Source organism: Temnothorax nylanderi, unplaced genomic scaffold (assembly GCF_030848795.1).
Source record: "Temnothorax nylanderi isolate EJ_2023f unplaced genomic scaffold, tnyl_v1.0 TNYL_tig1083_pilon, whole genome shotgun sequence".
Taxonomy (NCBI): Eukaryota; Metazoa; Arthropoda; class Insecta; order Hymenoptera; family Formicidae; genus Temnothorax; species Temnothorax nylanderi.
Genome location: NW_027250145.1, coordinates 15,001 through 40,729, shown reverse-complemented (window position 1 = coordinate 40,729; position 25,729 = coordinate 15,001). Strand labels below are relative to the sequence as shown.

Here is a 25,729-nt window from a genome sequence, read left to right as displayed (position 1 = left end):
GGAAATTAGAGCAATCACGTAGATTTTTTTAGACAGATATCGGTAACCCCTTTATTATTAGCAATTTTTTGAATTCTATTATGTTCCTCAGTTTTTTCCACCCCTATTTCATACATAATACTTTAAGATTTGGTTGATTAGCTTTTAAGTTAATAACATTCAAACATACACCACCCGTAAGAATTTTATATATTAGTATAAATTATTATACTTTTTACACATTTTTTCAAAAATTAATTTACTATAAATAAAGTAATATACAAATAAAATGGTTTACTTTAGTATAAGTTTAGTATAATTTTATTTTATTTTTAGAAAAACAGATCAGTCTGAAAGTAACAAAAAACGTTTGCGCACTTTGAGATATGTCAGAGATTACGCAGAGAAGATTTGGCTTCAGATGAAGCTTGGCACATTTTTCAAAAATATTTAACGCAAACCAAGAGTAAAATAAAAAACTGTGATGATACAGTCAGATATTTAAAAAAGAAAATTGAAAATCTACAAGAGATAATGAATTGTCTAAAAAAAATGGACTTCTTTCTAGTAATTCTATAGATATGATACAAGTAAGGAATTGTAGTATTGTTATATTTGACCATATTGCAACTGATCGCTGGTTGCTGTTGTTAATGGAGTATAATATATCAAGATTGTGAAGAAACTAGTTATAATGTAGTATTTATACATTAGTCACAATAGGCATTTTAAACTTCATATTTCATATTATATTGATAATTTGTTGAAACACGGCATAATATATAGGTACATATATGACAAATATATATGACAAATAAAGTATTGTAAGTATTGTAGTCTGTAGTCAATAATAACGCAAGTAAAGGATAATGATAAATAGTACTAATGATAATAGTACTAAGGTATAGCAATAGGTATAGTAATTTTATACTTTGTCCAGATTGTTTCCATTTGTTTAATGATAATGTAAGAATTTTTAAGACTTAGTATTGAAATTATGTATGCATATGTGAAATACTTTATTCGAAAATCTTTAGATATGTATATACAAAAGCTGATAATTATCTTAATGCGTTGCCAGTATTGATGGGAGATCGGAGAAATTAGCGTAGTAGTGGAGCAGTCGTGGGGTAGCAGTCTTAGTGCTAGGCGTGTGAACGAACGATCCCGAGTTCGAGTCCCGGTCGGTTCCGTTAATTTTTCCCGTCGCTTACAAAACAAATTTTTTTTGCATTGGGACCAATTGCATTTAGTTTTGACATCCTAAAGAATGATGGCACCATAATATATAATATATAATATATAATATATAATATATAATATATAATATATAATATATAATATATAATATATAATATATAATATATAATATATAATATATAATATATAATATATAATATATATATATAATATATAATATATAATATATAATATATAATATATAATATATAATATATAATATATAATATATAATATATAATATATAATATATACTAATTTTTTTGTATGCACAAAATACTAACATTGTACTGTCATTTTACTGCATATATTTTTACAAGATTTTTGAATACTATAATTATTATATGTACTATGCAAAAGCATAATGAATTCGAACTTAGTATTACTGAGATCAGAAATATATATATTTTACTTATAATGACATATAAATCTTAGCGAGCTTATCTCCCATGCTGCCATGCTGGTTCGAACGAGAGAAAAATCGGCCGGTAGCGTTAGGTTAAAGACTAGTCGCCTCGATAATGTCGAGACTCTCGCGGTATCGTGAACGCGCTCGCAATTTAAAGCTAGCAAACCATCGACATATAGGCTGCATTTTCTTTGAACGCATTCGTGCTAAAAGCGTATTCTATCTTTATTGCACATTATATGTTATAGAATACGCACGAAAGCGTCCAAAGGGAACGCAGCCATAGTATGGACTGGTCAGATATAGAAAAATATGACCGGTGACTCACATCGGTGGAAGAAAAGAGATAGCGACTGGTAGAGGTCAAGCTGTCTTTTTCTAACCGAACGAGGTAGAGGTCAATTCTACCGGACACTTTTTAAAAGCTTTCATGGGATCGCGTAGTCCATACCATATGTCGATGTAGCAAACTTAACAACTATGAACATATATTATATATAAGTATAAGCAAAAAGGAACTGTCAGAGTCAGAGAATCACCGCAGCAGTCATTCGATTATCGAGATCAATCAATGTTAGGCGTGATTATACTACTCAGGATGGATGATCGACTGAGAGAAGTGGATTTTTTCGGGCAGGCGTGCGACTGCACGCACACAGCTTGGAAGCGTAGTGCTTTGTTCAACTACCGATTGTTCGCAGTCATTCCCGACAATTTAAGTTAATTATACACGCAACATGTTACAACTTGTTAATCATATTTATTACTTTAACACAATGTTTTTTTAATATTATTAATAACATTTATTATTATAATTTTAGTTAACATGTTCACTTGTTATTGCTCCAATAACGTCGACTTTATTATGCTCTGTTTCTGGCAAAATGAGCAGCATATTTTTATAACATCAGAAAACTTCTTTCATTTGCTGATAACATTTATGTCATATGAGAACACATCTTTGAATATCTATGCAGCTATTTTCAATTTGAAATTTCATCATTATGCTGACAATATGCTGACATATGTCTATTTGGACCATATTGACTATTGACCCTGGTAGAAAAATGTCTCAGAATTTTTTATATCATTAATCAGAATTTTTATAAAAATTTTTAAATTTTCTCAGAATTTTTCAGATTTTTAATATAAATTGGAATGTTTTTTTTTTTAAGAAAAACTCAGACAGAATAAGAATAAAATATTTCAGATTTTTCTTGCCAATATATCTGCTATCATATCATGATGTCAGATTCTGCTAGATTTCTGTTCTACGTACATTATCTGACACGGAGCAGATTATGTATATATAGCTTTGCTACTGCAAAAATTATGCCAGCTGTATAGCATGCAGTATACAGACAAAGCGTGCTCTTAGAGTATATCCAGACAAATTTGCATAGTGCATAAACATAAGCATAAGAAAATGTATTGGTTTATTTCCTTATGCACATGTATATGTACCAATCAATTTTTTTATGTTTATGCATTATGCGTTATGCAAAAGTCTGTGTTTCGGCCTTTAAACTTGGCTATCTGGGCAATCGTAAATGGAATTAATTAATTTATGGATTCTCCAAGGTAAGAACTGCACGCTGGACAGTAATGTTTGTGGATTATACAAGAATCCATGAAGTAAGGACACGGTGCGCAACAACAGCATCTGCGAAAGAACGTCAGATTTTATCAGATCTTTTTTTCGGTAAAATTCTCTTATCCTATATATCGAAATCTTACCCGCATACACAGAGTAGTAACGCAATTAGATGTGTTTTCATGTTTGCTGCCGATTCTACGCGCGTACTTATATCAGCATTGCAACGTGGGCAGGTCATACGTTGATTTTCCTTGCTAAAGGCTGTCGGCGTTATAATCGTATGTACCGTATCTGTGTACCACATTAAACGCGTTAAACTTTAAAAGTATTAATCATAGATAATTAATTAGGTATGCATAAATATTGTATGCACTTACTTTCTATAATATGATTATTAGTTAAGACTTTTTTTATAATTTTGCACTTACGTGGTGGAGGTGGCATTGATATTGGGGGCTGCTGATAAGAGTATGGTGGTGACATATAATTTGGTTGTGGCTCCATTTTTTCCATTTCCATTTCCATTTTACAATGGTTTAACTATTCTTTCGTTATTATCTAACTGCAAAGAAATACAAGATAAATTATAATTTTATGTAACATTTTTAATCATCTAATTGCACTGTCCGTTCTTCGTACGTAAAATCTAGTATTACGCTTATATTACATAATTACATAAGTCGCTGCAAGTCTCACACGAATGCAATTGCTACTATATATGTTACAACGTTACGTTTTTCACTAAAACATTTTATCGCAATATATAAAATTGTAATGTTGTTGAGCAATAAAGTTCAAAAGAAATAACAATAAAAGAATAAGTAGATTGAATAATAAATTCGTGAGTGCAGCAATAAAGCTGAACGACGTAGTTATCTTGTCGGACAATAAAAATAAACTTACACAAGATGTTCGATTGATGTATGCCATTAAGAAATATTCTACATAAAAAACTCAGTCCGAAAGTCCTTTACAGTTTTTTGAATATTTTTAATATTAAGCGAGATATTACAAGTTAAATTTTGAATAATTTCTCAAATCAAGTAGCCAAAAATGAGGCGGTGCATGTTTGCATAATCCGTAATCCATACAGCACAAAATATTTTTAAACTATTTTTAAAATATTTTTTAGGAAGATTAAAATAATTCGAAAAGAACGAAAAGATCAAATAAAAGTCAAAGAGAAGTAGCGATTAGTCAAGATTAGATGCTTCTAATGGGCCATTTTGACGTCACGATGACGCGTAAAAAATGATTGCAGAATGATGTCATTTTGATATTTTCATGACTGATTTGTTCTACTTGGGACGGTTCGTTCTCTCGCCGCCGAGTATTTTGTAAGTCAATTTTAACTTTACACATCAGCACGGAAATGTCGATCCTGCGAAATAATTCACAACAGATTGAAACAAACTCAGGTGTACGTATTCTTATATTTGATTATTATTATTCCTTCTACAAACCCGCTGAATTAATTTTGACTCAATCACAATTCTTATAGTATGATCCACTTCGGATTCAACGTTGTTGCGTTAATTGTCGTTGCGTTAATTTAGTTGCGTTAATTTTAGTGTAAGAGTATGTATTAACGTGTAAACTTTTTCGAAATTTGGACTTAATTGTTATTTTGACACTGAAGATGGTCCCATAAGGGCCCGAAACGCTTGTCAATTTATTTCCTTAATATAGAATTTTACAACACTTCCACCTTGTTGCGGCTTGATGCTCTTTTTTCTGTGATTTATTCCTAAAATCATTTTAAAATATTTCTTGCAATATTTTTATAGAAATATTCAGAAATATTTTTTGAAAACATTTTGTGCTGTATGGGAAATAAAAGAAAGACATTGCCTTGAAATCTCAAGACTGAATACTCTTGTGTACAGCTACGAAGCTAAAAGAACACTGCTTAAAATGTGTTAATAAACTGTGATGTAGAGAATAAATTTTGTTACGTTTAGATTATTTTTTTTAATAAAGCAAACTCTACACAAGTACGCAGGCATGGGGCTAGTAGAGGAATCTCGCTCTTGACCAAAACTACCGAGCGCGTAGCGCGTAAATCGTAACGCTTGATTTGAAAAATTATTTAAACTTCAACTTGAAATATCTCGCCTAATATTAAAGATACCCAAAAACTGTAAAGAACTTTTCAACTTAGTTTTCTATGTAGAATATGCGATTTTTTTAAATAACATACATTAATTGAACATTCTATATAGAAAAACGGATTGTCGCACCGACTGATACAGATAATTTTCAAGGAACAAAAAACATAGTCAGATGACCTTGTAACAATCTTAATGATATGTCTATCGATTTCTTATCCATTTTAAACAAGGTGGAGGGATAAACGGGATTTGGAGCAAATAATCTAATAAGCAAAAAAAAGCAGTATGTTAGCAGTATGCCGACAGATTCAAGCAGAACATTGGGGTAGATTACTGTCAACTGCATTCTAATGAATCAAGCTAGTGTTCCGTTAGCGGAGACTATCGACGTCGACATAATACGATTGCCAACAGAAAACGAGCGATATCTGTCATTTCGTAATCATTTAAATGGAATGTGTATTATATTTAAATTATAGTTGCGACGTCGAATATTAAACAAAAAAAGATAGAGTGATATTTTCAACGCTGAAAGCGTCAAAACGAACGTAGCCCTGAAGTGACTCAAACCGCTCTTCCCAAACAACGGTATGCGATGGAGAAGATCTAAAAGGAAGGAAAATGGGTACCGTATTGATCAGTTGACTGAGGAGAATATATTGTGCGCGACATTTTGGCGCCAGTCTCGCACCGTTGACGAGACGAAAGAAGAGTTTTTTGTGGTAAATCATGACAGGCGACAAAAAAAGGTATACTACGATAACCCTAAACGCAAAAAATCGTGGGCGGATTCTAGGTAACCGATAACCTTGATATTAAAACGCAACATACACGGCGGATAGAGAAGCTACTTCTCTGTATCTAATATGATAAACATGGGGTACTGTGGTGATTATGAGTGATGGACTTTTTCCACCGGGTCAAATAATCACAGCGGAAATGCTATACGTGCATCAATTAAATCGTTTTAATTAGGCACTTCGAGAGAAACGTCCAACATGTGCCTCAAAATGACACAAAGTTATTTTGCTTCACAATAACGTGAAGCTCCATGTTGCTAATTAATGTCAAATAAACGCTGTATATCTCGAATGGAACGTCCTTTTCCATCCAGCGTACTCCCTAAATATCGCGCTGTCTAATTACTACTTCCGGTCAATACAGTATAGTTTCTTCTATACACATTTTGGAAATAAAGCAGAATTAAAGCTAGAAAATAGATCGACGACTTTGTCGCGTCAAAAGAAGAGACATTCTTTCGCTGTGGCATCCGTATATGCTGCCTGAAAGATGGCAAAATGTGGTAGATGCAAACGGAAAAGGTTTTTAATAAAACGATTATGTCGTTTCTCTTGCATTAATAAAAAAAATTTCTAACTCGTGGCACAGTGCTTATTTCTACTTTATATTTGTGTATTCTTCCTCTTTTTTCTATTTTCTTCCTTTTTCCTTGGTATCGCGTTTTATGAACAGTCTAAGTAATGTTAATTAGGTCGTGAGAGTCGTATGAAATAAATTATTTTTGCTCTACTGCCTCTACTTTTCTTCCTCCCTCTCTCTCCTAAATTAATATTGATTATTTTTTTATTATTAAAATATTGATTAAAATATTCGTATTAGTAAAATTAATAACAATAAATAAAAATATATAAAAACTCTCTTAAATAAAATTATATAATATTAACAAATTTAGCAATAAAAGCCAGGCGCGGTAATTTTGCGCTATAATATATAAGTTATTATAATCTAGACTAATAAGATTAGCGTACGTTTCGGCCTTTCCTTTAGGTCATTTTTAGCGCATAACGTTAGTGAATTATCTTACATAATTGTCGGAATTTAACGCAGTCAATCAATTAAAACAGTCAATCAATTATCAGTTTGTAGATAGTCATTAACTTATATTTATATCATCGTCTCTCATACATAAAAGTAAAAGCGAATTTAAGCTCCGAAGCACATCCATCACTTCAAAGATACTTAGATTTGTTAACATTATTTGATAAAATTAATAACTTCTCACGTATGTAAAATTGACTCCTATATTAGTTGAAATCAGCTGACAGATATTATCGCAACTTTATTTTATATTACTTTATTCAATTTCCGTTACGATTGACAAATTGACAGTAAGAAAATAAGAATTTCCGTATTCCGGAGCTATATCATTGTAAGTCGTAATTGCTGATTTAAAAAAAAACATTAAAACGCTAATCGTAGTGTTTCTCAGACATAGTTTGTCAAACGTAGAAATAAAATAAATCTTGGTTAAAAACAATTATTCGTTCACAAAAAGGCAACAAAAAAGTGAATAATTTGCATCACACGTGAAATATTCCTTTAGTATTAATGATTCTATAACGATGGTTTTATTTTTAATCACAATGGCGAATCTTAACACGTCCACTATCATATGTTTGACACATCGATTCTCAGGAGAGGATCATACATGTATAACACAACTTTATATCGTCATACATGTGTAACACTTTATGTAACATATTCAGTTGCTTGTTTCCTGTGTGTTCCTATGTGTACGGAAGTGAAAATGTGCAGCATACTGTGCGTACCCGTAAAAATAAGATCTGTAGCGAGCGGTACCGGTAATCGTTTTCCAGCGGTAGCGAATGTGTTAATTTCGAGATTTACAATAACTTTGCTCCAAAATCTTGGGTCATCTTCCTTTCAAACACAAGCTATTCCTTGGCGATAAATTCTGCCAAAAACTTTTCTTTTTGTTGTGGAAATCATAACTAGCTTATCGCTTGCGAATTCGTGCAATTCTTCAGTTTGGAGCCGATCTGTTAATAGGCGTACCTGTTGTGTCAGAAGAACGCTCGTTTGAGAACGTTCGTTGGAGACCGCTCGAATACTCGCGGCGCGCACCAAAATCACACTGGCAGAATTATCAGCGACGAATGCAGTATACGTGGGCTGTAAGCTGGTCTTATACATATATCGGATTCTCTGCTCGATCCATGGCGGGTTAGGCGTGTTAGGCGGGTTAGGTGGGGTGCGGGATTCGCGTGGATGGGAGACTCCGGAGACTGTATTGGCAAATAAAACTCACAGACGTCACGGAGTCGCCACGATGTCGGAGATCCGGAAACGGGAACACACAATCGACGAAAGATTAAGATATCTATAATACTTTAAACTTCTCTTTGGTTTTTTCAACTTAAAAACTGAGAAATAATGCTTATATAGGATGTCACCTAATTCGATCGCGCTCACTATTTACACATGGTGTGATATTCCTCATGGAAAACTGTCGAAAGTCGAAAAGTCCTGAATCAATTTTATCGAATTATGCTTAATAAAGTAGTTATTATTAATTAAAGATTAACCAGTCAGCATCGCTTTTTAAACGGACGCACGCTAGTGCGCCGCGTATATACTAATGTGCGTGAGTGTGCCGCCGCGAGTGTCGCGCCGTCGCCACGTCGTCGCGCTGTCGCGCCGCAATATTGTTCCTTTGTCAAGGCCATCCACGTAAAGGACCTTAGGACCGATTTCACAGTTTCCGATTAACTTGATCCTCCGATTAAACTCACTCATCTTCATCTCTTTTTAACTCTCATCTCTTTTTAACTCCCTTATATCTGTTTCTACCAATGCAGATTAACTTTGATCTTGATTTAACTTACCTTTTATCTTTCTCTAATTTTAAGAACTAGAAAAAGATAAAAAGTAAGTTAAACCTCGCGATTAAAGTTAATCTACATTGGTAGAAATGGACATTAGAAAGTGACGAAGAATGAGTTTAATCGGAGGATCAAGTTAATCGGAGATGGTGAATGGCCCTTAGATTCGAAATCTTTATCTTTACTAGTCTTTACTGTCTTTACTTCTTTACTATTATAATAAAGAGAGTTTGTAGCCTTTTTTTTGTTCGCTATGATCTCGAAAACTATTGGACCGAATTTTTACCAAAAGTATATAAAATTGGGGTAGAATTTTCCGGGGAGTGCTATAGAGTGTATAGTTTTTCGTTACCGATCTTTTTGGGAACCGGTATCCGAAATTTTTCCAATTTTTCGGGAAATAATTGACCGAATCTTAAAGAATTGTATATAAAACAGGGGTAGAATTTCCCGGGGAGTGCCATAAAGTGTATAATTTTTTGATCGTTACCGATCTTTTTGGAAACCGGTATCAGAAATTTTTCGAATTTTTCGGGAAATAATTGATCGAATCTTAAAGAATTGCATATAAAACATGGGGTAGAATATCCCGGGGAGTGCTATAAACTGTATAGTTTTTCCTTACCGATCTTTTTGAGAACCGGTATCTTTTTTGGAAATCGGTTACGAAATTTTTCCAATTTTTTAGGAAATAATTGAGTGAATCTCAAAGAATTGTATACGACGGAATTGAACTTCAGTCGATAAAAAAGTGATATTTTTCAATTTATAGCATTTTTGTGGATTGGTGTGTTCGTTAGTGGACCAAATTTTAAAGTGGTATATATGAAATAGGGGTAGAATTTTCCGGGGAGTGCCATCATGTGTATAATTTTTCGTTACCGATTATCTGGAAACCGATTTTTCTAATTTTTCTAATTTTTCGGGAAATAATTGACCGAATCTTAAAGAATTATATATGAAACAGGGGTAGAATTTTGCGGGGAATGCTTTTACATTAATCTACCGATTTATCAATTTAGTTAAAACCGGTTCTAAAATTTTATTAATTTTTCGAGGATGGGTTTAATTGCCACAATGTGTATTATTTTTCGATAATAATTTATTTTTTTATGTAGGATAAGTTGCTGGTTTCACATATTACATGTCAACAATCACTTCAATTCGTGGCTTTCGTGACTGTCGCGAGTGATAGAAAAGTTATTGCAGTTTTCTTGCAATCGAGAGAGAGAGAGAGAGAGAGAGAGAGAGAGAGAGAGGGAGAGGGAGGGAGGGAGAGAGAGAGAGAGAGAGAGAGAGAGAGAGAGAGAGAGAGAGAGAGAGAGAGAGAGAGAGAGAGAGAGAGAGAGAGAGAGAGAGAGAGAGAGAGAGAGAGAGAGAGAGAGAGAGAGAGAGAGAGAGAGAGAGAGAGAGAGAGAGAGAGAGAGAGAGAGAGAGAGAGAGAGAGAGAGAGAGAGAGAGAGAGAGAGAGAGAGAGAGAGAGAGAGAGAGAGAGAGAGAGAGAGAGAGAATAAAGAAAGCAGGAGTGTTACAAAGAAAAAAGGTAAAGGTGTTACTTGCCACACCTCTGTAGAATCACGTACTTGCCATACTGGAATCTACCCCAGCGACAAAAATTGTTATAACAAATAAGCTATTCAATATTTTAACTTGCAAAATTTTTTTAGAACTTCTTAAGAGCTTACTTTTAAAAGTTATGTAGGTTATATAACCAAAAATTAAAATTATGTATGATAAAAAAATTAAAATAGACTAACGGTCCTGGCGTAATGCCACTGGCTTGAGGGGATAGTGGCATGCTCGAACTATTGACAAATGTACTTAAAATTAAGGAAATGTTCGTGGGGTTGATTTGCTATTTTTCTTTATAGTGGAATAGGCCTACACTGGGGAAACCACTAAAAAAAAAACGCATTTACAATAGTATCTCAAAGATGATGCGGAAATCTATTGGCGTTAAATGTAAATATACGCTATCACCTATTTGCGTGTCTTATTACATATGTCCTCCGGGGCGAAGCCCGGGTAACCAGCTAGTAATTAATAAATACTTTTTGCAATAAGTATGATATTTTCCACGCTAAAAACATCTTTTTAGATTACAATTCAATATTTGAATTGGAATCTCGTCAAATTTAACAGTTTAAATGTACTTTTACATAAGAAAACTGTAGTCCTTCAAAATACACACACAACAATTATTTTATGAGTTCTTTCTGTTGATAATATATATATATATATATATATATATTGTTTGGTCAGTTAGATCAGTCCAATATAATTAAACTGTTTGACACAAGATAAACAGAAATCATTAATGTCTCATACAATCCGTCTTATTTTGACATCAATATTTCTGTTTATTTGACTAATATGAAATAACTAAGGTGATATTGCCTTCTTTCTTCTGGAAACTCCAAAAATAAAAATTGTTACATCAACTCTCTTATAGGTCTTATATTGGCACATCAACTCTCTTTAGGTCTTATATTGGCCTACAATTTTTTTAGAGCTTCCAGAAGAAATGAGGCAATATCACCTTAGTTATTTTATATTAGTCAAATAAACAGAAATGTTAACTACTTAGATGTCAAAAAATTTAAGCGAATTTTATAGCACGTACGTCTCATATAAGATGGATTGCATGAGACATTAATGATTTCTGTTTATCTTGTTTCAAACAGCTTAATTACATTGGACTGATCAAGCAAGATTATCAACAAAAAGAACTTGTAAAATGATTTTTGTTTATGTATTTTTATATAAAGGATTATAGTTTTTTTATGTGAAAGTACAATTAAGCTATTAAATCTTGACGAGATCCTAATTCAAATATCGAATTGTAATCTAAAAATGCTTCTAGCGTGGAAAATCTCATGCTTATTGCTAAAAGTAATTATTAATTACTAGCTTAAACTGTCCGGCGTTGCCCGTCGAGGAATCCGTGAAAACACATTTTATCCTTTTTCACCCTGTCAGGGCTCGAATTTCTAAAAATCCCTTCTTAGTGGATGCTTACGTCATGGAAGGAATATATCCTCCCCGAATTTCGTGTTTCTAGGTTTAGGGGTTTGGGCTGGGCGTTGATGGTCAGTCAGTCAGGACATTTGTTTATATATACCTATAACCTTTCGGTAAGGAAAGTGACTATATATAGTCACTGTCCATTATACTGCTCGCTGCGGCCGAACAGTGACTAAGTCACTGTCCACATGCTGCTCACTGCGACCGAGCAACTTGAAATGTTAACTTGAAATGCTTTTGTTGATAAATTTTTTAAATTGATTTTGTTATTGAGTTTTATTACATATAATAATTGAAAACGTTAAATGTCGAGTGCCTAGCTCTCTCGGCCGAATCGCGTATATCGGCGGATCAATGCTTCGGCCACTGGAGGGACGTTCGCGTCCCGGTCGCTCCGGCCACTGGAGGGCTATTCGCGTCTCTCCCGGTCACTCCGTATATATATATATATATATATATATACCGAAAGGGTTAAAATACATTTGGTACGTTTGTCTTCGGACGCTGAATATACGTGCATATTAAAATCCTCGCTTTCCGCCGATAAAAATTTCGATATTATACTCACTTGTCACGATATAATTATCAATATTGGCAAAGGTACGTCTAGCATATATGCAGATGGAACATTGGCGATGATTCCGGCAAGACGTTGCATGAAACATCGCGGCACTCAAATGATGGTGTCGCTTCGCTCTTAATTCGTCCTATTTTATCCTCAGTCTCTGCCGCAACATCTCTTTTGGAGGAAACAATCGAAAGAATCTCGATCAATGTTTTGATGGAAATTAATTTGCTGAAAGTACTATTAAATCGATGAAAGGTGAAATAAGATTTATTGAAAGATTACGAATATATTTTAATATAAAAATCATAATTTTCTTCAATGTAATGTAATACTGTGAAATATAAGGAAAATTAAATTGTACTGTTGAAAAGTAATAACACATTTTTTAAAATATTATAGATATCAATTTACTGAATTTAACAGAAAATGGAATTTTTACTGAAATATTGAGGGAATAATAATGAAATGGTGTCAATTGAGAATTTTATTTCAGTTTATATTTTCAGTAGAATATTTGCATAAGGGTGTTGTACATTGTATGTCAAGAGGTAGAGAAATGTACGAGAAAAGGACAAGATCGCGAATTCCAGATATGGAACACGTGTGTAAAGGTAAAGAAAATAAAGTTTTTATGAGATAAAATAATGCAAGACACATTACTTAATTTAAAAACTCTCTTCTCTTTCCAAGGTGTCTCTTTCGATACGGATAATAAGTGGCTTGACGAATAACTGCATTTTGATGCGCTCTTTCGAGATTCCGCCTTGTGACTTCGTTTTGCTCGAGCTGCATCCGCAAACGACGAAAAGCCTATTCCTGTTGTTGTTCCAGGGGATGCTGCACCTCCATGTAGCTGTCCCTTTCAGGTGTGACCCGTTCGATCTCTTCTTTCAGCCGCAAACTCCTCTCCAGTTGCAAGAAGAGCTCATCTTTCTTGCCACAAAATTCTTTCTCGCAATCTTTCAGTCGGCTTTCCAAGTGCCTCCTCCAACCTAGGCAACCTTATAGAGACTCTCTAGGGAGAGACTGGTCAATTCGCCGCCATTTGCACGCAAACAGGAAATAGTAGAGACCCTGTCTTTCTCTCTACAGTTTCATATTAATACGTCCGTTTTTCTTATTTTGAATGCAAATGGAGACAGAAACAGTTCTCCCCTTGGTCAGTCTCTCCCTGGAGGGTCTCTAAGATATAGGCAATCTATCTTCTCGCTCGGCCTTCGAAATATAAATTTCACGTGATTCTTATTTTACGTGAAGAAAATGTGGAAACTTTAGAATAGCGTCAGTATAGTTAAAATGCAAATGTCTAAGAAATATCTTTGAAAGTAATAAACTGTAATTATTCGCGCCTTGACAAGAAACTCAAATTTGAAGTCTTCTAATTAATTTTATTGATGTTATGATATAATTCATATTATTATACATATATATACTAATATACTATACACGTAAGTATAATTAATAGTATAGTATTCCAGGAAGTACGCATGTTTAAAGACATTTTTAAAATGTTCACTAATTCTTTCTATAATATTTCCTTTTACAATGCAAGATACATCAGATTGATAAAAAATGCGGCGAACAGTACAAGAAAACTTATTATAAAGCGTATTTAACTTATATATAACGCATATACCTATATCGAGATGGTTAGTGTCGGAAATGATATACATAAAAAGATAGACCAACAGTTTAAGCCTACAAAGTAACACCGAGAGTATTCATTATACATATGTCAATATAAAATAGACAGACTATCCAAAATTTAAATCTGGCGCTCACTGTGTTAGAAAAGTAGCCCCACACAAATTACGATGTATACATGTTTACTAGAATAATGACACGTGATAATACTGACAACACTAAATTTTAAATCTAACGACAGACATCGATCGTTCCGCGTGGTTCCCGGTACTCAGCACGGCTGACGGAGTAAGTAGCTTCCTTCGTTCCTAAAATAAAATACTGTTCTTCATATCCGTCTCATCTTTTATTAATTGCCACAAGGATTGGGACACAATATGCTCTCAACACGAAATAAACACTCTTTACGGCTGGTACCGAAAGGAGGCTCACCGTGTTAGTCCCGCTCTGAACATCGGAGACCACGCAAAATTCATCATACCCGAAATAGCACACGGAGAAAATTGCTACGGTTGTTACAACAACATTCTCTATGATTGAAAAAGAAATGTATGTGAATTCAAGTTAAATTGATATTACATTGAATGTAGCTGTTAAGATATGCTCATTTATACAGTTTTCATAACCGTAGTTCTTACGATACGTGACATTCGGTTACAATACCCTCGTATATGGTTGCCTCAACCAAAGGATTATTGCTATCTCTCTTATGTGGTCTGCAGCACAAGTATTATGGTTGAGAGATCCATAAGATATAGCTGCACGGTACAGCACTACTGAATCACTGTATGATTGAGAGTTTAGTTCCATTGCGCGCGCAAAAGAATTTCTGCATAGAATAAAGTGGATTTGATAAGGATGTTTTAACTTTATAAATATACTTTTTTCATAAATATATTTACAAACACAAAATTTCGTTATGAGCCAACACTGGTTTCTGACATTCACCCGACATTAAAAAATATTATATCATATATCCAATTCAAAATTTTATTACTCTTTTTAAACTGAATTTGTTTCTTAAGATGATTTTTGAAAAATTATATATTTGCGCTGATTATGACATATGTAGACTATATATAACACTTACATTAAATTAAGAAGTAGTCTACCACGTAAGGCAGTTGGCTCACGATCCGGCAGAGGTCCCGAGTTCGAATCCCACCAAGGTAAGTGTATTTTTTCAAATACGAAAAAATATTTATAATCATAGATGCATCTTAAGAAACAAATTTAGTTAAAAAATAGTAATAAAATTTCGAAATAAATAATTTTTTTTGTCGGGTGAATATTTGTTCATTATGGTTGTAACATCCATATATTATGGTTGCAACATCCATATAGTAGCTACCCTCACTAAGGTTAGGGCAACCATATAGGTCACTTCCAGAGTACTATGGTTTCCATAACCTTTTTGTATGGATGGGCGAAAATTAACATTATTATTCTGTTGTAGCAACCGTAACTTTTTCTCCGTGCATATGTACCTATGTATATATAAAAACGACACGTTAATCTAACAATCCATGCAACATGTAATTCTTTTTGTAATAGTTACTGCTGAAGATGGTCCAATCATAGGACCGAAACGTACGAATAAACAAATTAATCATTTTCAAGAAAAATCTGCGCACCGCACTCAGAAAAAAGTGTAGCATCAGATAGTACAATTGTGAAGATCTCTTCTACAAATAATAGTACAAATAGGGACAGGGATAAATTGTAGTAAATGAGTCTAAAAAAATTGTTCTAAAAAATTATTCTCAGATTGTCTGAAATCAATTGACAAACTGCTTAAGACTGTAAAATATTACAATATTAATTCGCGCGTTTGTTTCACAGAATCACAGTTTTTGTGTTTGCATGTGACAAAATAAATTTGCTACAAAATTGTAGTTAATCGGTGTATTTCATATTTTCTATTACATTACAATTTAAAGTTACTTATCTGACAAAATAAGGTCTACAATATTGTGTTAACTTTTTCCGAGAGATTTTTCTCAGTGCGTGTACCGCGCTTGGCTCGATCATAATTAGCCCGTTCCCTCCACTTTAGTGGTCACTAATGATCGCTATTGGAGTTTTCTACTTCGACTTGACTTAAATATAATTTCTCTTCTCTACCATTATTTATAAAAATAACAGAGTAAGAGTTCTCCTCCCTTCCTCTTTGTGTGCGTGTGTGTGTCAGTATATTCGTACACTTCGTAAAATTGAGAGCAACGACGAAACTTACGTGTGAATTTACGTGTGAATAATTCGACAACGGTTTATTTGAAATACGATAATAAAAACAATGCTTTCTTCATAAGCCGTATATAATTAAGCTGTATATAACTGAGGACGAGCGTGGCCTAGTAGACGGCGCACTGGTCTATTGAACCGAAGTCCCGGATTCGATTCCCGGCAGAGCCAAAATTATATTCGCTCGTTCTCTTCTCGGGTGGTAAACCACTGAGAGTATGTCTTGCCAAGAACGTTTCTCTAAAAAATTATAGCCGTTCGGAATCGGCGTTAAACTGTTAGGTCCCATATACAATGTGTATAATCCACGTGCGCAACACATGTTTATGAAGAGAAGCCACCACGCTCGGACACGAGTAATAGGACTGAGGATATAATTGATGGATATAATTGTGGTACGTAATATATAGGGTAACTCCGGTATTTACGCCGCGCGGGGTTTTATGCCGCAGATGTCAGAAAAAATAGAAGGAATGAAGGTACTTGCTCGCAATTATTATGTGCCTTTATGCCATATTAGTACCCATACAGCACAAAATGTTTTCAAAAAATATTTCTAAATATTTCTATAAAAATATTGCGAGAAACATTTTAAAATGGTTTTAGGAATATTTTAAAATGGTTTAAAAACCTTTTGTGGTAACATTTTTAAGAATATTTCAAGAATCTTTTAAAAATATTTTTAAAAACGTTCTTTTTTATCACCCAGATAAAATTTTCTTAAATATTTGAAATGTATTTTTAAAATATTAATTCGAATCTACATATTTATTGTATCATAATCTTGTTTCAAAATATTTAAAAAATATTTTTGAAATATTATGAAATATTCTTAATTAAAGATGTATGTCGCTTATGTCAAAATAAAGGGATAAAGCTAAAATTTACAGAGATTGTGCACTTATATATCCCAAAAACCTGTGTTAAATTTGCGATCGATTGTCCGACCCGTTTCTGAGATATTTACTTTAAAAGTTACAGAAATTGTATATATATATATATATATATATAGGGGAGACCGGGGCTAAGCCGACACTATTTTTTCAAAGGCAATTTTTAATATTTAATTAAAATTTTTAGGCAAATTCAATGGTACATATTTAAAGAGTGTTTCTTCAGGTACAAAATTGATTCAGGAAGTTTTGCTGTACGTCGCTTTGTTTTGCCGCCAGGAAAGAAAAAGTGACGCGAAGACAAATTTTCGAATTGAAAAATGCCGGGGCAAACTCGACACCCCGCCGGGGCAAACTCAACACTTTGTCTGATCGACACAATTTGATCTGGAACTTATTTTTTACTGTCTGAAAATGAAAATACATTGTTTATTGTGTATTTAAAAAGTACAAAAATTCGGAATAAAGTAGCTAGAACAATCATTTGAAATAATGAGAACAAAAATTGTTGAACTTTCAATTATCTTCATCTAAACTCATGTCTGAAAAACAATTAATGCAGGTAAACTCGCGATCGGACGTGCGCATACATTTGTCATGAGCCATACGGCTGCATGACAAGCATCGTTTGTTACTGGGAGCCGACGAAACGGCGTGGTGTTGACTTTGCCCCGGACGTTGTTTTTCACTTTTGTCACTTCAAAAACATGAAAATTTTGAAAATATCCAAAAACGATTATCGGATTCATATAGAGCATCAAATTTCCCATCAAAATCACTTACCGGTAGATTCGCAAGAGTAAAGCTCGATGAAAGAGTAGACATTTTCGAGAGATCAGAAAAATTACTTTTTACTATCAAAAATGCTTATGTCGCGTTAAAAATTACACTATAACTCAGAATGTTACCAAATTCCGTTGATAATACTGGCACATAAAGACGCATTTACAGTAGGAAAGGCAAGTTTCTACGATAGATTTAAATTGGCAAAAAGCCTAGTGTCAAGTTTGCCCCGTTGTCGGCTTAGCCCCGGTCTCCCCTATATATACTTCCCATGTAAATATTCCAGGTAGCACACATGGTCTTATTGACGTCAATTTAAGGTCATATTTCGTCCACGACGTCATATGTCCTTTATATGACGTGTATCCAACGTCCTATTATGGATATGAAAGTATGACGTCATGAAAAGGACATGAATTAGACGTCATTTTAAGATCAAATTTGGTACACGACAATTTTATTTTCATTTTTTGAGTTTTTCGTAATTAAAACAGACCCATACAGCATAGAAGCTTGCAAGACCCAGCAAGCATAGAAGCTTGCAAGACATTGCAGGAACGTTACAAGTTGCAATGTAATGTTGTAAAGACAATTGCAACATTTCGTTGAAATATTAGAACAACATTGCAGAAATATTATAAGAATAATTGAAAATATAGTACTATAACTTACTCCGTGAACATATATGCACACACATACATAAAGAATAGATTTTTTTTAGATTTATGTTTCTTTAAATTTAATTCCTAATTATTTTTCAACTTTGATTCAATTCATTAAATAAATTCTTTATTTTGTCAGGTAACATTGATTCAATTCATTAAATAAATTTTGTCAGGTAGCGTCTTCAGGTGTTATCATGCATGTTGTTAACGTTATTATATTAATATTATATTATGTTAAATATACAAATTTCATATTAATAATAATTATTGTATATTAATTGTAATTGCGTTATTATTTTTAATATTTACCGGTTATTATCATTACACGATTTTTGAACACTATAAAGATATGTTATATAGAAGTATAAGCAACAAGGAAGCGTCAGAATCAAAGGATCACCACTAGTCCGTTCGATCATCGATGTCAAGCGACGTTAGGTGCGGTACTGACTCGGATGGGTGACCGCGCGGCTGTATGCACACACGACATATACATAATAAATGTATTTTCTTTTTTTTTGTTTTTCTAAAATTCTTAATTCACAACAGCATAACGGTATATACATACCTTTAAATGACTCATATTTATATGACATTTTTAAAACATTTTTAAAATTATTATGAACATATTTTATTTTTTAAAACAATATTTCTAAAAGATTTTACAAATATTATTGAATACATTTATTTGCAATCTTTTAAAAATATTTTTTAAAATATTTTTCTGACATGATCTGACGGACATAGAAACATTCAAAAAATATTTTTGTAAATTATTTTAAATTATTTTAATCTTCCTAAAAAATATTTTAAAAATATTTAAAAAACATTTTGTGCTGTATGGGTATTGTGTTGTAATTTCAGTTCTTTACTGTTAATATTAACGAAACTGTCGTGAGTTGAATCGATTTCTCACCGTAGTAAGAAGCGCGATCTTGTGTTTTACGACCTACGTAAAATGATTATAATACTGTAGGGCAGTGTAGGGAATGTAAAAGGTTTAATGGTTATTTCATAATGTACATAAGTGTAGAGGGATAGTAAAGGCTGGAATACAGCAAAATACAAGTGCATAGCTCTTGTATTTTTTGTTTAACTTAATATCTTGTATATCCCTCCTGTTTAGGATATCCCTGGCGAAAATAATATGTTTATTGAAAGTTTATAAGAAGTTTGCTTAAGTGTTGAGTAGATGTTTTATTTGTGCTTTAAAACATTTATTAAATTGTTTATGAGATGTAAATTTGAACATGGAATTGTTTATGAGATGTACACGGCTATGTTTAATACGCGTTCGGAAAGTGTTGTGTGGTGTTTTTCGAGTGTTACAAATGTTCACGAGGTGTTTTAAGCAGCGCTGTGAACTGCTGCTTAAAACACCTTCAAACTTCTTATAAACTCTCAATAAACATATCTAGGGTTGTGTGGGGTGATGTGCAACACGTTCACGCGTTGCTCGAAAAACATATCCAAAAATCAAATTCTTGAATATATCATGGCTGTATAATGTAGAGGAAGGAACATACTACAATTCTGCGCGATTAGATTTTCAAAATGTTAAATTTTTCCTAAAAATTTTTCGAGTTTTCAAAAACGTCTGTTTTAGCATTTTCCAATTTTCTTGGGGTGATGTGCAACACAGGTAAAATTAAGGTAAAAAATGCATGAATATCGACATCAATCGACTTAAATGTTAAATTTGGGCTTCTTAAATACAAATTAATCGAATAATGAAAGGAAAAATTCAAAAAACTTTATTTTTTATCATCTGAAAAATCGCAGTTGTCACAAGTAAAATAGTTGCGACCTTGCATGTCGACACATTTCAAATGATAAGGAATGTCGCAAGTGTTACAGTAAATTGAATTGTTAAAAAAAAAAATAAAAAAAAATAAAAAAAAATAAAAATTTAAATTTAAATTTTTTTATTCGTAAAATAGCGATAAACTAGCGAAAAATGAGTGTTGCACATCACCCCACAAAAAGTGTTGCACATAACCCCAAACACGTTATTTTGCGCGGACTGGCGTGACACCAATACAACGTAAGAAAATCACAAAATCGCTTTGGATTATCGAAAGTACTTGAAAAACTAACAATATAAAAATATTTACCTATAAGATGACTAAAACCAATTCACGAAATCACTATAAATGTGAGAAGCGAAAATTACATTGAGCTCCAGAAATTTAACTCGCTTTTCGTACAGCAAAACAGGGTGCGTGCCATCTCGCGAGTTATTTATCTAAAACAAGGTACTATTGACACAAATAGATGGCAGTATGCGGTTTTGTCAAATGTCGACATGCAGACCAGGAATCGGAAACGTTGCACATCACCCCATGTTGCACATCACCCCACACAACCCTATTATTTTCGCTAGAGATACATTTTATGTTTATTTAATTATTATCAGTCTTCAAAAATAAAGATACAATAAGGTTATATGAACGTTATATCAATCCAAAAGTGTGCCACACTTTACTATGAAAGTGGACTCCACGATACAACTAATACACGTTGTGCAGTTCCGTGATTTATCTATCGTTCTTATAACATCGTTCGTCGTATTTTAAATAAGAGAAACTGATCCCATTGAATGCCATCTATGATTTAGAAACGTAAATGGTTTCAAAGCGTTTCTTATAAAGTGTTTAAGTGGCATTTAATAACATAGTCTCAAACGTTTCCATTATAGTTTTCTAAATATTTATAAAATGTTTGTTAGCAGACGGTTTGCAACGTGCTTCGAAACAGTGTAAACATCAATAAAACTCTTCATAAATAGTGTGTAACCATTGATAAAACTCTTCATAAACAAATATAAACACAATCTCTCACTAATAATTTTTGCCAGGGATAAAATGTTTAAGTGGTGTTTAATAACATAGTGTCAAACGTTTCCATTATAGTTTTCTAAGTATTTATAAAATGTTTTGTCAGCAGAGAGTTAACCAAGTGTTTGCAACTTGCTTCCAAACAGTGTAAACATCAATAAAACTCTTCATAAATAGTGTAACCATTGATAAAACTCTTTATAAACAAATATAAACACATTCTCTCACTAAAAATTTTCGCCAGGGATACGGCAAGTTAGCTTGCGAGATTTATATACATAGTACAGACACTTTGTAAAACTCGAAATCTCCTATGTGTTCTTTTTCCTTCTTTTTTTGGATCGTATAACAATAATCTTTAATGCATCTATCGCTCTTCTATTTTCTTTTAAAAATTTTTCAGTTTTATAATTTATCATTCTTACATCTTAATAAACTTCTTACACACATTTTATAACTTATTATGACATTTTATTGCCCTATTTATAAACATTATTTGTAATTTTTTATAAAGCGTATATTTCACCCACGAATGTCATATAACCCACCCCTCTAGGATATATGGCAAAAATGCAAGAGTTTCTAAAAGTTTTTTTTTATTAAATACAAAGAATGAATATTTTATATTTCTATTTTTTAATAGTAGTAGACAGTATAAAGTTTTTATTGGTATAATTCATTTGCCTTAAACATAGTAAATATAGTACTCGATAAATTAAGTTTCCCTTAGCTGTGACATATATACCGGAGTTACCCTAATTCTACAGTATCTTCTTATATTTTTATCGCAATTAGTGCAAGAATTGATTAATTTTTGGATACGCCAAGGAAGAAACTGCACGCTGGACAGTAATGCTTGTGGACCAGACAAGAATCCATGCAGTAAGGTAACGGTGCGCAACAACAACATCTGCGAAAGAACATCAGATTTAATCATACCTTTTTCCGGTAAAATTCTCTTTTACTCTATATATCGAAATCTTACCCGCCTAAACAGAGGAGTAATGCGAGCAGATGTGTTTTCATGTTCGCTGCCGATTCTACACGCGTACTTATATCAGCATTGCAACGTGGACAGGTCATACGTTGATTTTCCTTGCCAAAGACTGTCGCCGTTATAATCGTATGTACCGTATCTGTGTACCACATTAGACACGTTAAACTTCAGAAGTATTAATCATAGATGACTACTCTGATGGAAATATTTTACTGAAATTATAATGAAATTTTACTGAAACGTATTTGAAATTCTCTCTCAATTGACCCCATTTCGTTATTATTCCATTAAAATTTCAGTAAAAATTCAGTTTTCAGTTCAATTTAGTAATTTCATGATATCTAATATTTATAAACAAATTTGTTATTACTTTTCTCAATAGTATAATTCAACTTTCCTTATATTTTACAATATTACATTACATTTTACAAGGAAAAGTGTGATTTATTTTGAAATATATTCAGTATAATTTTTTAATAACTTTTATTTTATTTTTCATCGATTTCATAGTTGTTCGCGCGCGTGTGAGTGGAAAAGGGCGGGCAAGTGGGTGAGAGACCACTGACACCGAAGAATTTCAAACACGTTTCAGTAAAATTTCATTATATTTTCAGTAAAATATTTCCATCAGGGTATATAGATATGCACAAATATTGTATGTATGTACTCGTTTTCTATAACATGATTATCAGCGGCGCTAACTTGGGAAAAATATTGGGGAAGTGCAGGATGCAAGAAATTTATATTTCAAATAATAAACTTTTTTAAGTAAACCGAAAGTACATTCGTAATTCGCCAACAATATAATAAACATTAGACGTTCATTTCATCGACTACGATTGGCAAATAATCATCGTGACAATTCGACCATTGGTTTTGGTCCGATTGATCGTCAAGACGTTAATAATCTTTGATACTTATATATATAAGCATCTATGTATATAAGCATTTTTTAAGTAACCTTTACATTATCTGGAGAGGGGGGGAGGTAGAAGAATACGAAAGTATGTAGATTATATGGTTACGTGTAAAACAAAGTGTAGATACAAACAGAATATTTAATGTATACATACAAAATCGGAAAGAAAACTTACACTTATTATAATCGTAAAAAGTTTGCACAACGGCTTTCGTTTCGATTAATAAACTCGTTAGCAATATAGCATTTAAATATAACTGCGTCGCCTCTTCCATATGTACATGTAACCGATTTTGTGTCGTGGTACTTCGTAAATAAGTTTTAGTAATCTCCTTAATGGGCGTGTCCACCTGCGAGTAAAAAACTCTCGAGAGTAGCTCTCGAGAGTGATTTTCGCAAATGGAGAGTACCTTTAGGTTACTCTCAGGAGTATATCCATGTGCGAGAATCACTCTCGAGAGCTACTATTGAGAGTTTTTACTCGCAGGTGGACACGCACCATAAAGAGGAAAATTACCATTACGGTAGTACACGTATAGTTACAGGGATCGTTAAAATTAATTTTATTTTGACTAACTCTGGCAGTAAATCCACAAGATATTGTTCCTGCTGTAGCAAATGAACTACGTACATTTTATCAAAACTCGTCATTTCAAAATTATTGCGAGGGCGCCGACCCCACAATAACATTATTAGGGGGAAAGAAGTGCTCTACCTCCACAAAGTCGGCGCCTGTGATGATTATTGTTTAAGATTCTATTTTTATAATTTTACACTTACGTGATGCTAGCGGCATTGTCGGTGGTGGCTGCAAATTAGGGTATGGTAATGATGACGCGTAACTTGGTGGTTGCTCCATTTTTTCTTCCATTGCAATTGTCCACTCTTTCGATATTATCTAATTGCAAAGAAATACAAGATAAATTATAATTTGATGTAATGTATAATCATCCGCTTGCATATCCTCCATCCGTTGTCTTTGTATGTAAAATCTAATATTATTTACTCTACGCGCTTATATTATGTAAGTCGTCGCAATTGCCACTATAATATCTGTTATTTTTGCAACCTTACATTTTCATCATATCACTAAAACATTTTATCGCAGTACAATAAAATTGTAATATTGTTAAGCAATGGAGTTAAAGAAATAACAATAAGATAATAAATCAAATAATAAATTCGTTAGTGTAGCAAACTTTCACAGCTGAACTTAGCTGGACGTAGTTATCTTGTTATCGGATAAAAATAGACTTATATAGAAAAACGGATTGTCGCAGTGACAGATAAATTTCAAGAAACAAAAAGCACAATTAAATGATACCTTTTGTAACAATTTCAATATGTCTGTCGATTTCTTATCTATTTTAAATAAAACAAGGTGCATGAAGTGGTAAGCGGGATTTAGAGAGAATAATCCAATAAGCAAAAATGTCAACAAGTATGCTAGCAGTTTGCCGACCGATTCAAGCACAGTGTTGGGCAAAATTTATTCTGAATAACGAATAAAAAATAACGAATAAAATAAATTTATTTGTTATTTGTGAATAACGAATAATTCGATTATTTGTTATTCGAATAAGATGAATCACGAATAATTTATTCGTAATTCATCATTTTTACTCGAAGAATCTAACGAATAAAAAAAATCGATGACGAAAAATGATGCACAAATGAAAATTAAAGTCCTTACTCGTAAACGTAAAGTTGTAATATAATTTATTAATTAGTATTTTTAATATTTAATAAATTAAAACAAAGAAATTAAATAAATTTACAATCAATCAAATAAAAATAAAAATTTATTTTAATAAAAACCTGCAGTGTTTTAATTAATAAAATAAAAAAACCACATAAAAATCAATTTTATTTATAAATAGAAAAAGAGAAATATAATGAAAAAAGTATATAATCAACTTTAGTTTCCCAAAAGTATAGATTTTAGAATGTTTTTTTTAGTTGGTTTATAAAAAATCACTCGAAAGTAATTATTTTTATTAAAATTTTTTATTTAATACATTTTCATTTAAAAAGCTTTCAGAAGCACACGTTTTTCAAACATACTGTCTGATAGTCAATGAGATTTGGCTGTATAATCATCGTAGCAAATGAAAATAATCTCTCCACCGGAGCCGAAGAAGGAATCAATGTATTGAATTTTAAAAAAACTTTCTTT

The 25,729-nt window shown here is 32.7% G+C and overlaps 2 protein-coding genes across 5 annotated transcripts in view; both read right to left on the bottom strand.

Moving 5' to 3' along the window:
- Positions 1-968: 968 nt before the first annotated feature.
- Positions 969-12,648, bottom strand: LOC139786581 (uncharacterized). 3 transcript variants are annotated; one of them, XM_071725734.1, is made up of 4 exons: positions 12,572-12,648; positions 3,653-3,786; positions 3,365-3,515; positions 969-3,290 (listed from the first exon to the last, which is right to left on the bottom strand). In XM_071725734.1, the coding sequence occupies exons 2-4, from the start codon at positions 3,747-3,749 to the stop codon at positions 3,188-3,190; spliced, it is 351 nt and encodes a 116-aa protein (XP_071581835.1). In that variant the 5' UTR covers positions 3,750-3,786; positions 12,572-12,648; the 3' UTR covers positions 969-3,187. The 3 variants fall into 3 exon arrangements, with proteins under 3 accessions (XP_071581835.1, XP_071581833.1, XP_071581834.1); XM_071725732.1 differs by lacking the exon at positions 12,572-12,648 and adding an exon at positions 8,153-8,294; XM_071725733.1 differs by lacking the exon at positions 12,572-12,648 and adding an exon at positions 7,906-8,237.
- Positions 12,649-22,216: 9,568 nt separating this feature from the next.
- LOC139786583 (lipopolysaccharide-induced tumor necrosis factor-alpha factor homolog) overlaps positions 22,217-25,729 on the bottom strand; it is a 5,117-nt gene continuing 1,604 nt past the window's right edge. For both annotated transcript variants that reach the window (XM_071725735.1, XM_071725736.1), the window contains 3 exons: positions 24,334-24,451; positions 22,623-22,773; positions 22,217-22,547 (listed from right to left, as the gene is read on the bottom strand). In XM_071725735.1, the coding sequence (XP_071581836.1) occupies positions 22,445-22,547; positions 22,623-22,773; positions 24,334-24,424 (345 nt within the window). In that variant the 5' untranslated portion in view covers positions 24,425-24,451 and the 3' untranslated portion in view covers positions 22,217-22,444. The remainder of the gene's footprint in view (positions 22,548-22,622; positions 22,774-24,333; positions 24,452-25,729) is intronic.

What these genes read in the sequence shown, in the direction of transcription:
- LOC139786581 (XM_071725734.1), bottom strand. Translation starts at nt 3,749, where the DNA reads ATGGAAATGGAAATGGAAAAAATGGAGCCACAACCAAATTATATGTCA. An exon ending in ATCAATGCCACCTCCACCAC is followed by an intron (nt 3,516 to 3,652) that starts GTAAGTGCAAAA and finishes TGTGGTACACAG; the next exon opens with ATACGGTACATACGATTATA. An exon ending in TTACTACTCTGTGTATGCGG is followed by an intron (nt 3,291 to 3,364) that starts GTAAGATTTCGA and finishes GTTCTTTCGCAG; the next exon opens with ATGCTGTTGTTGCGCACCGT.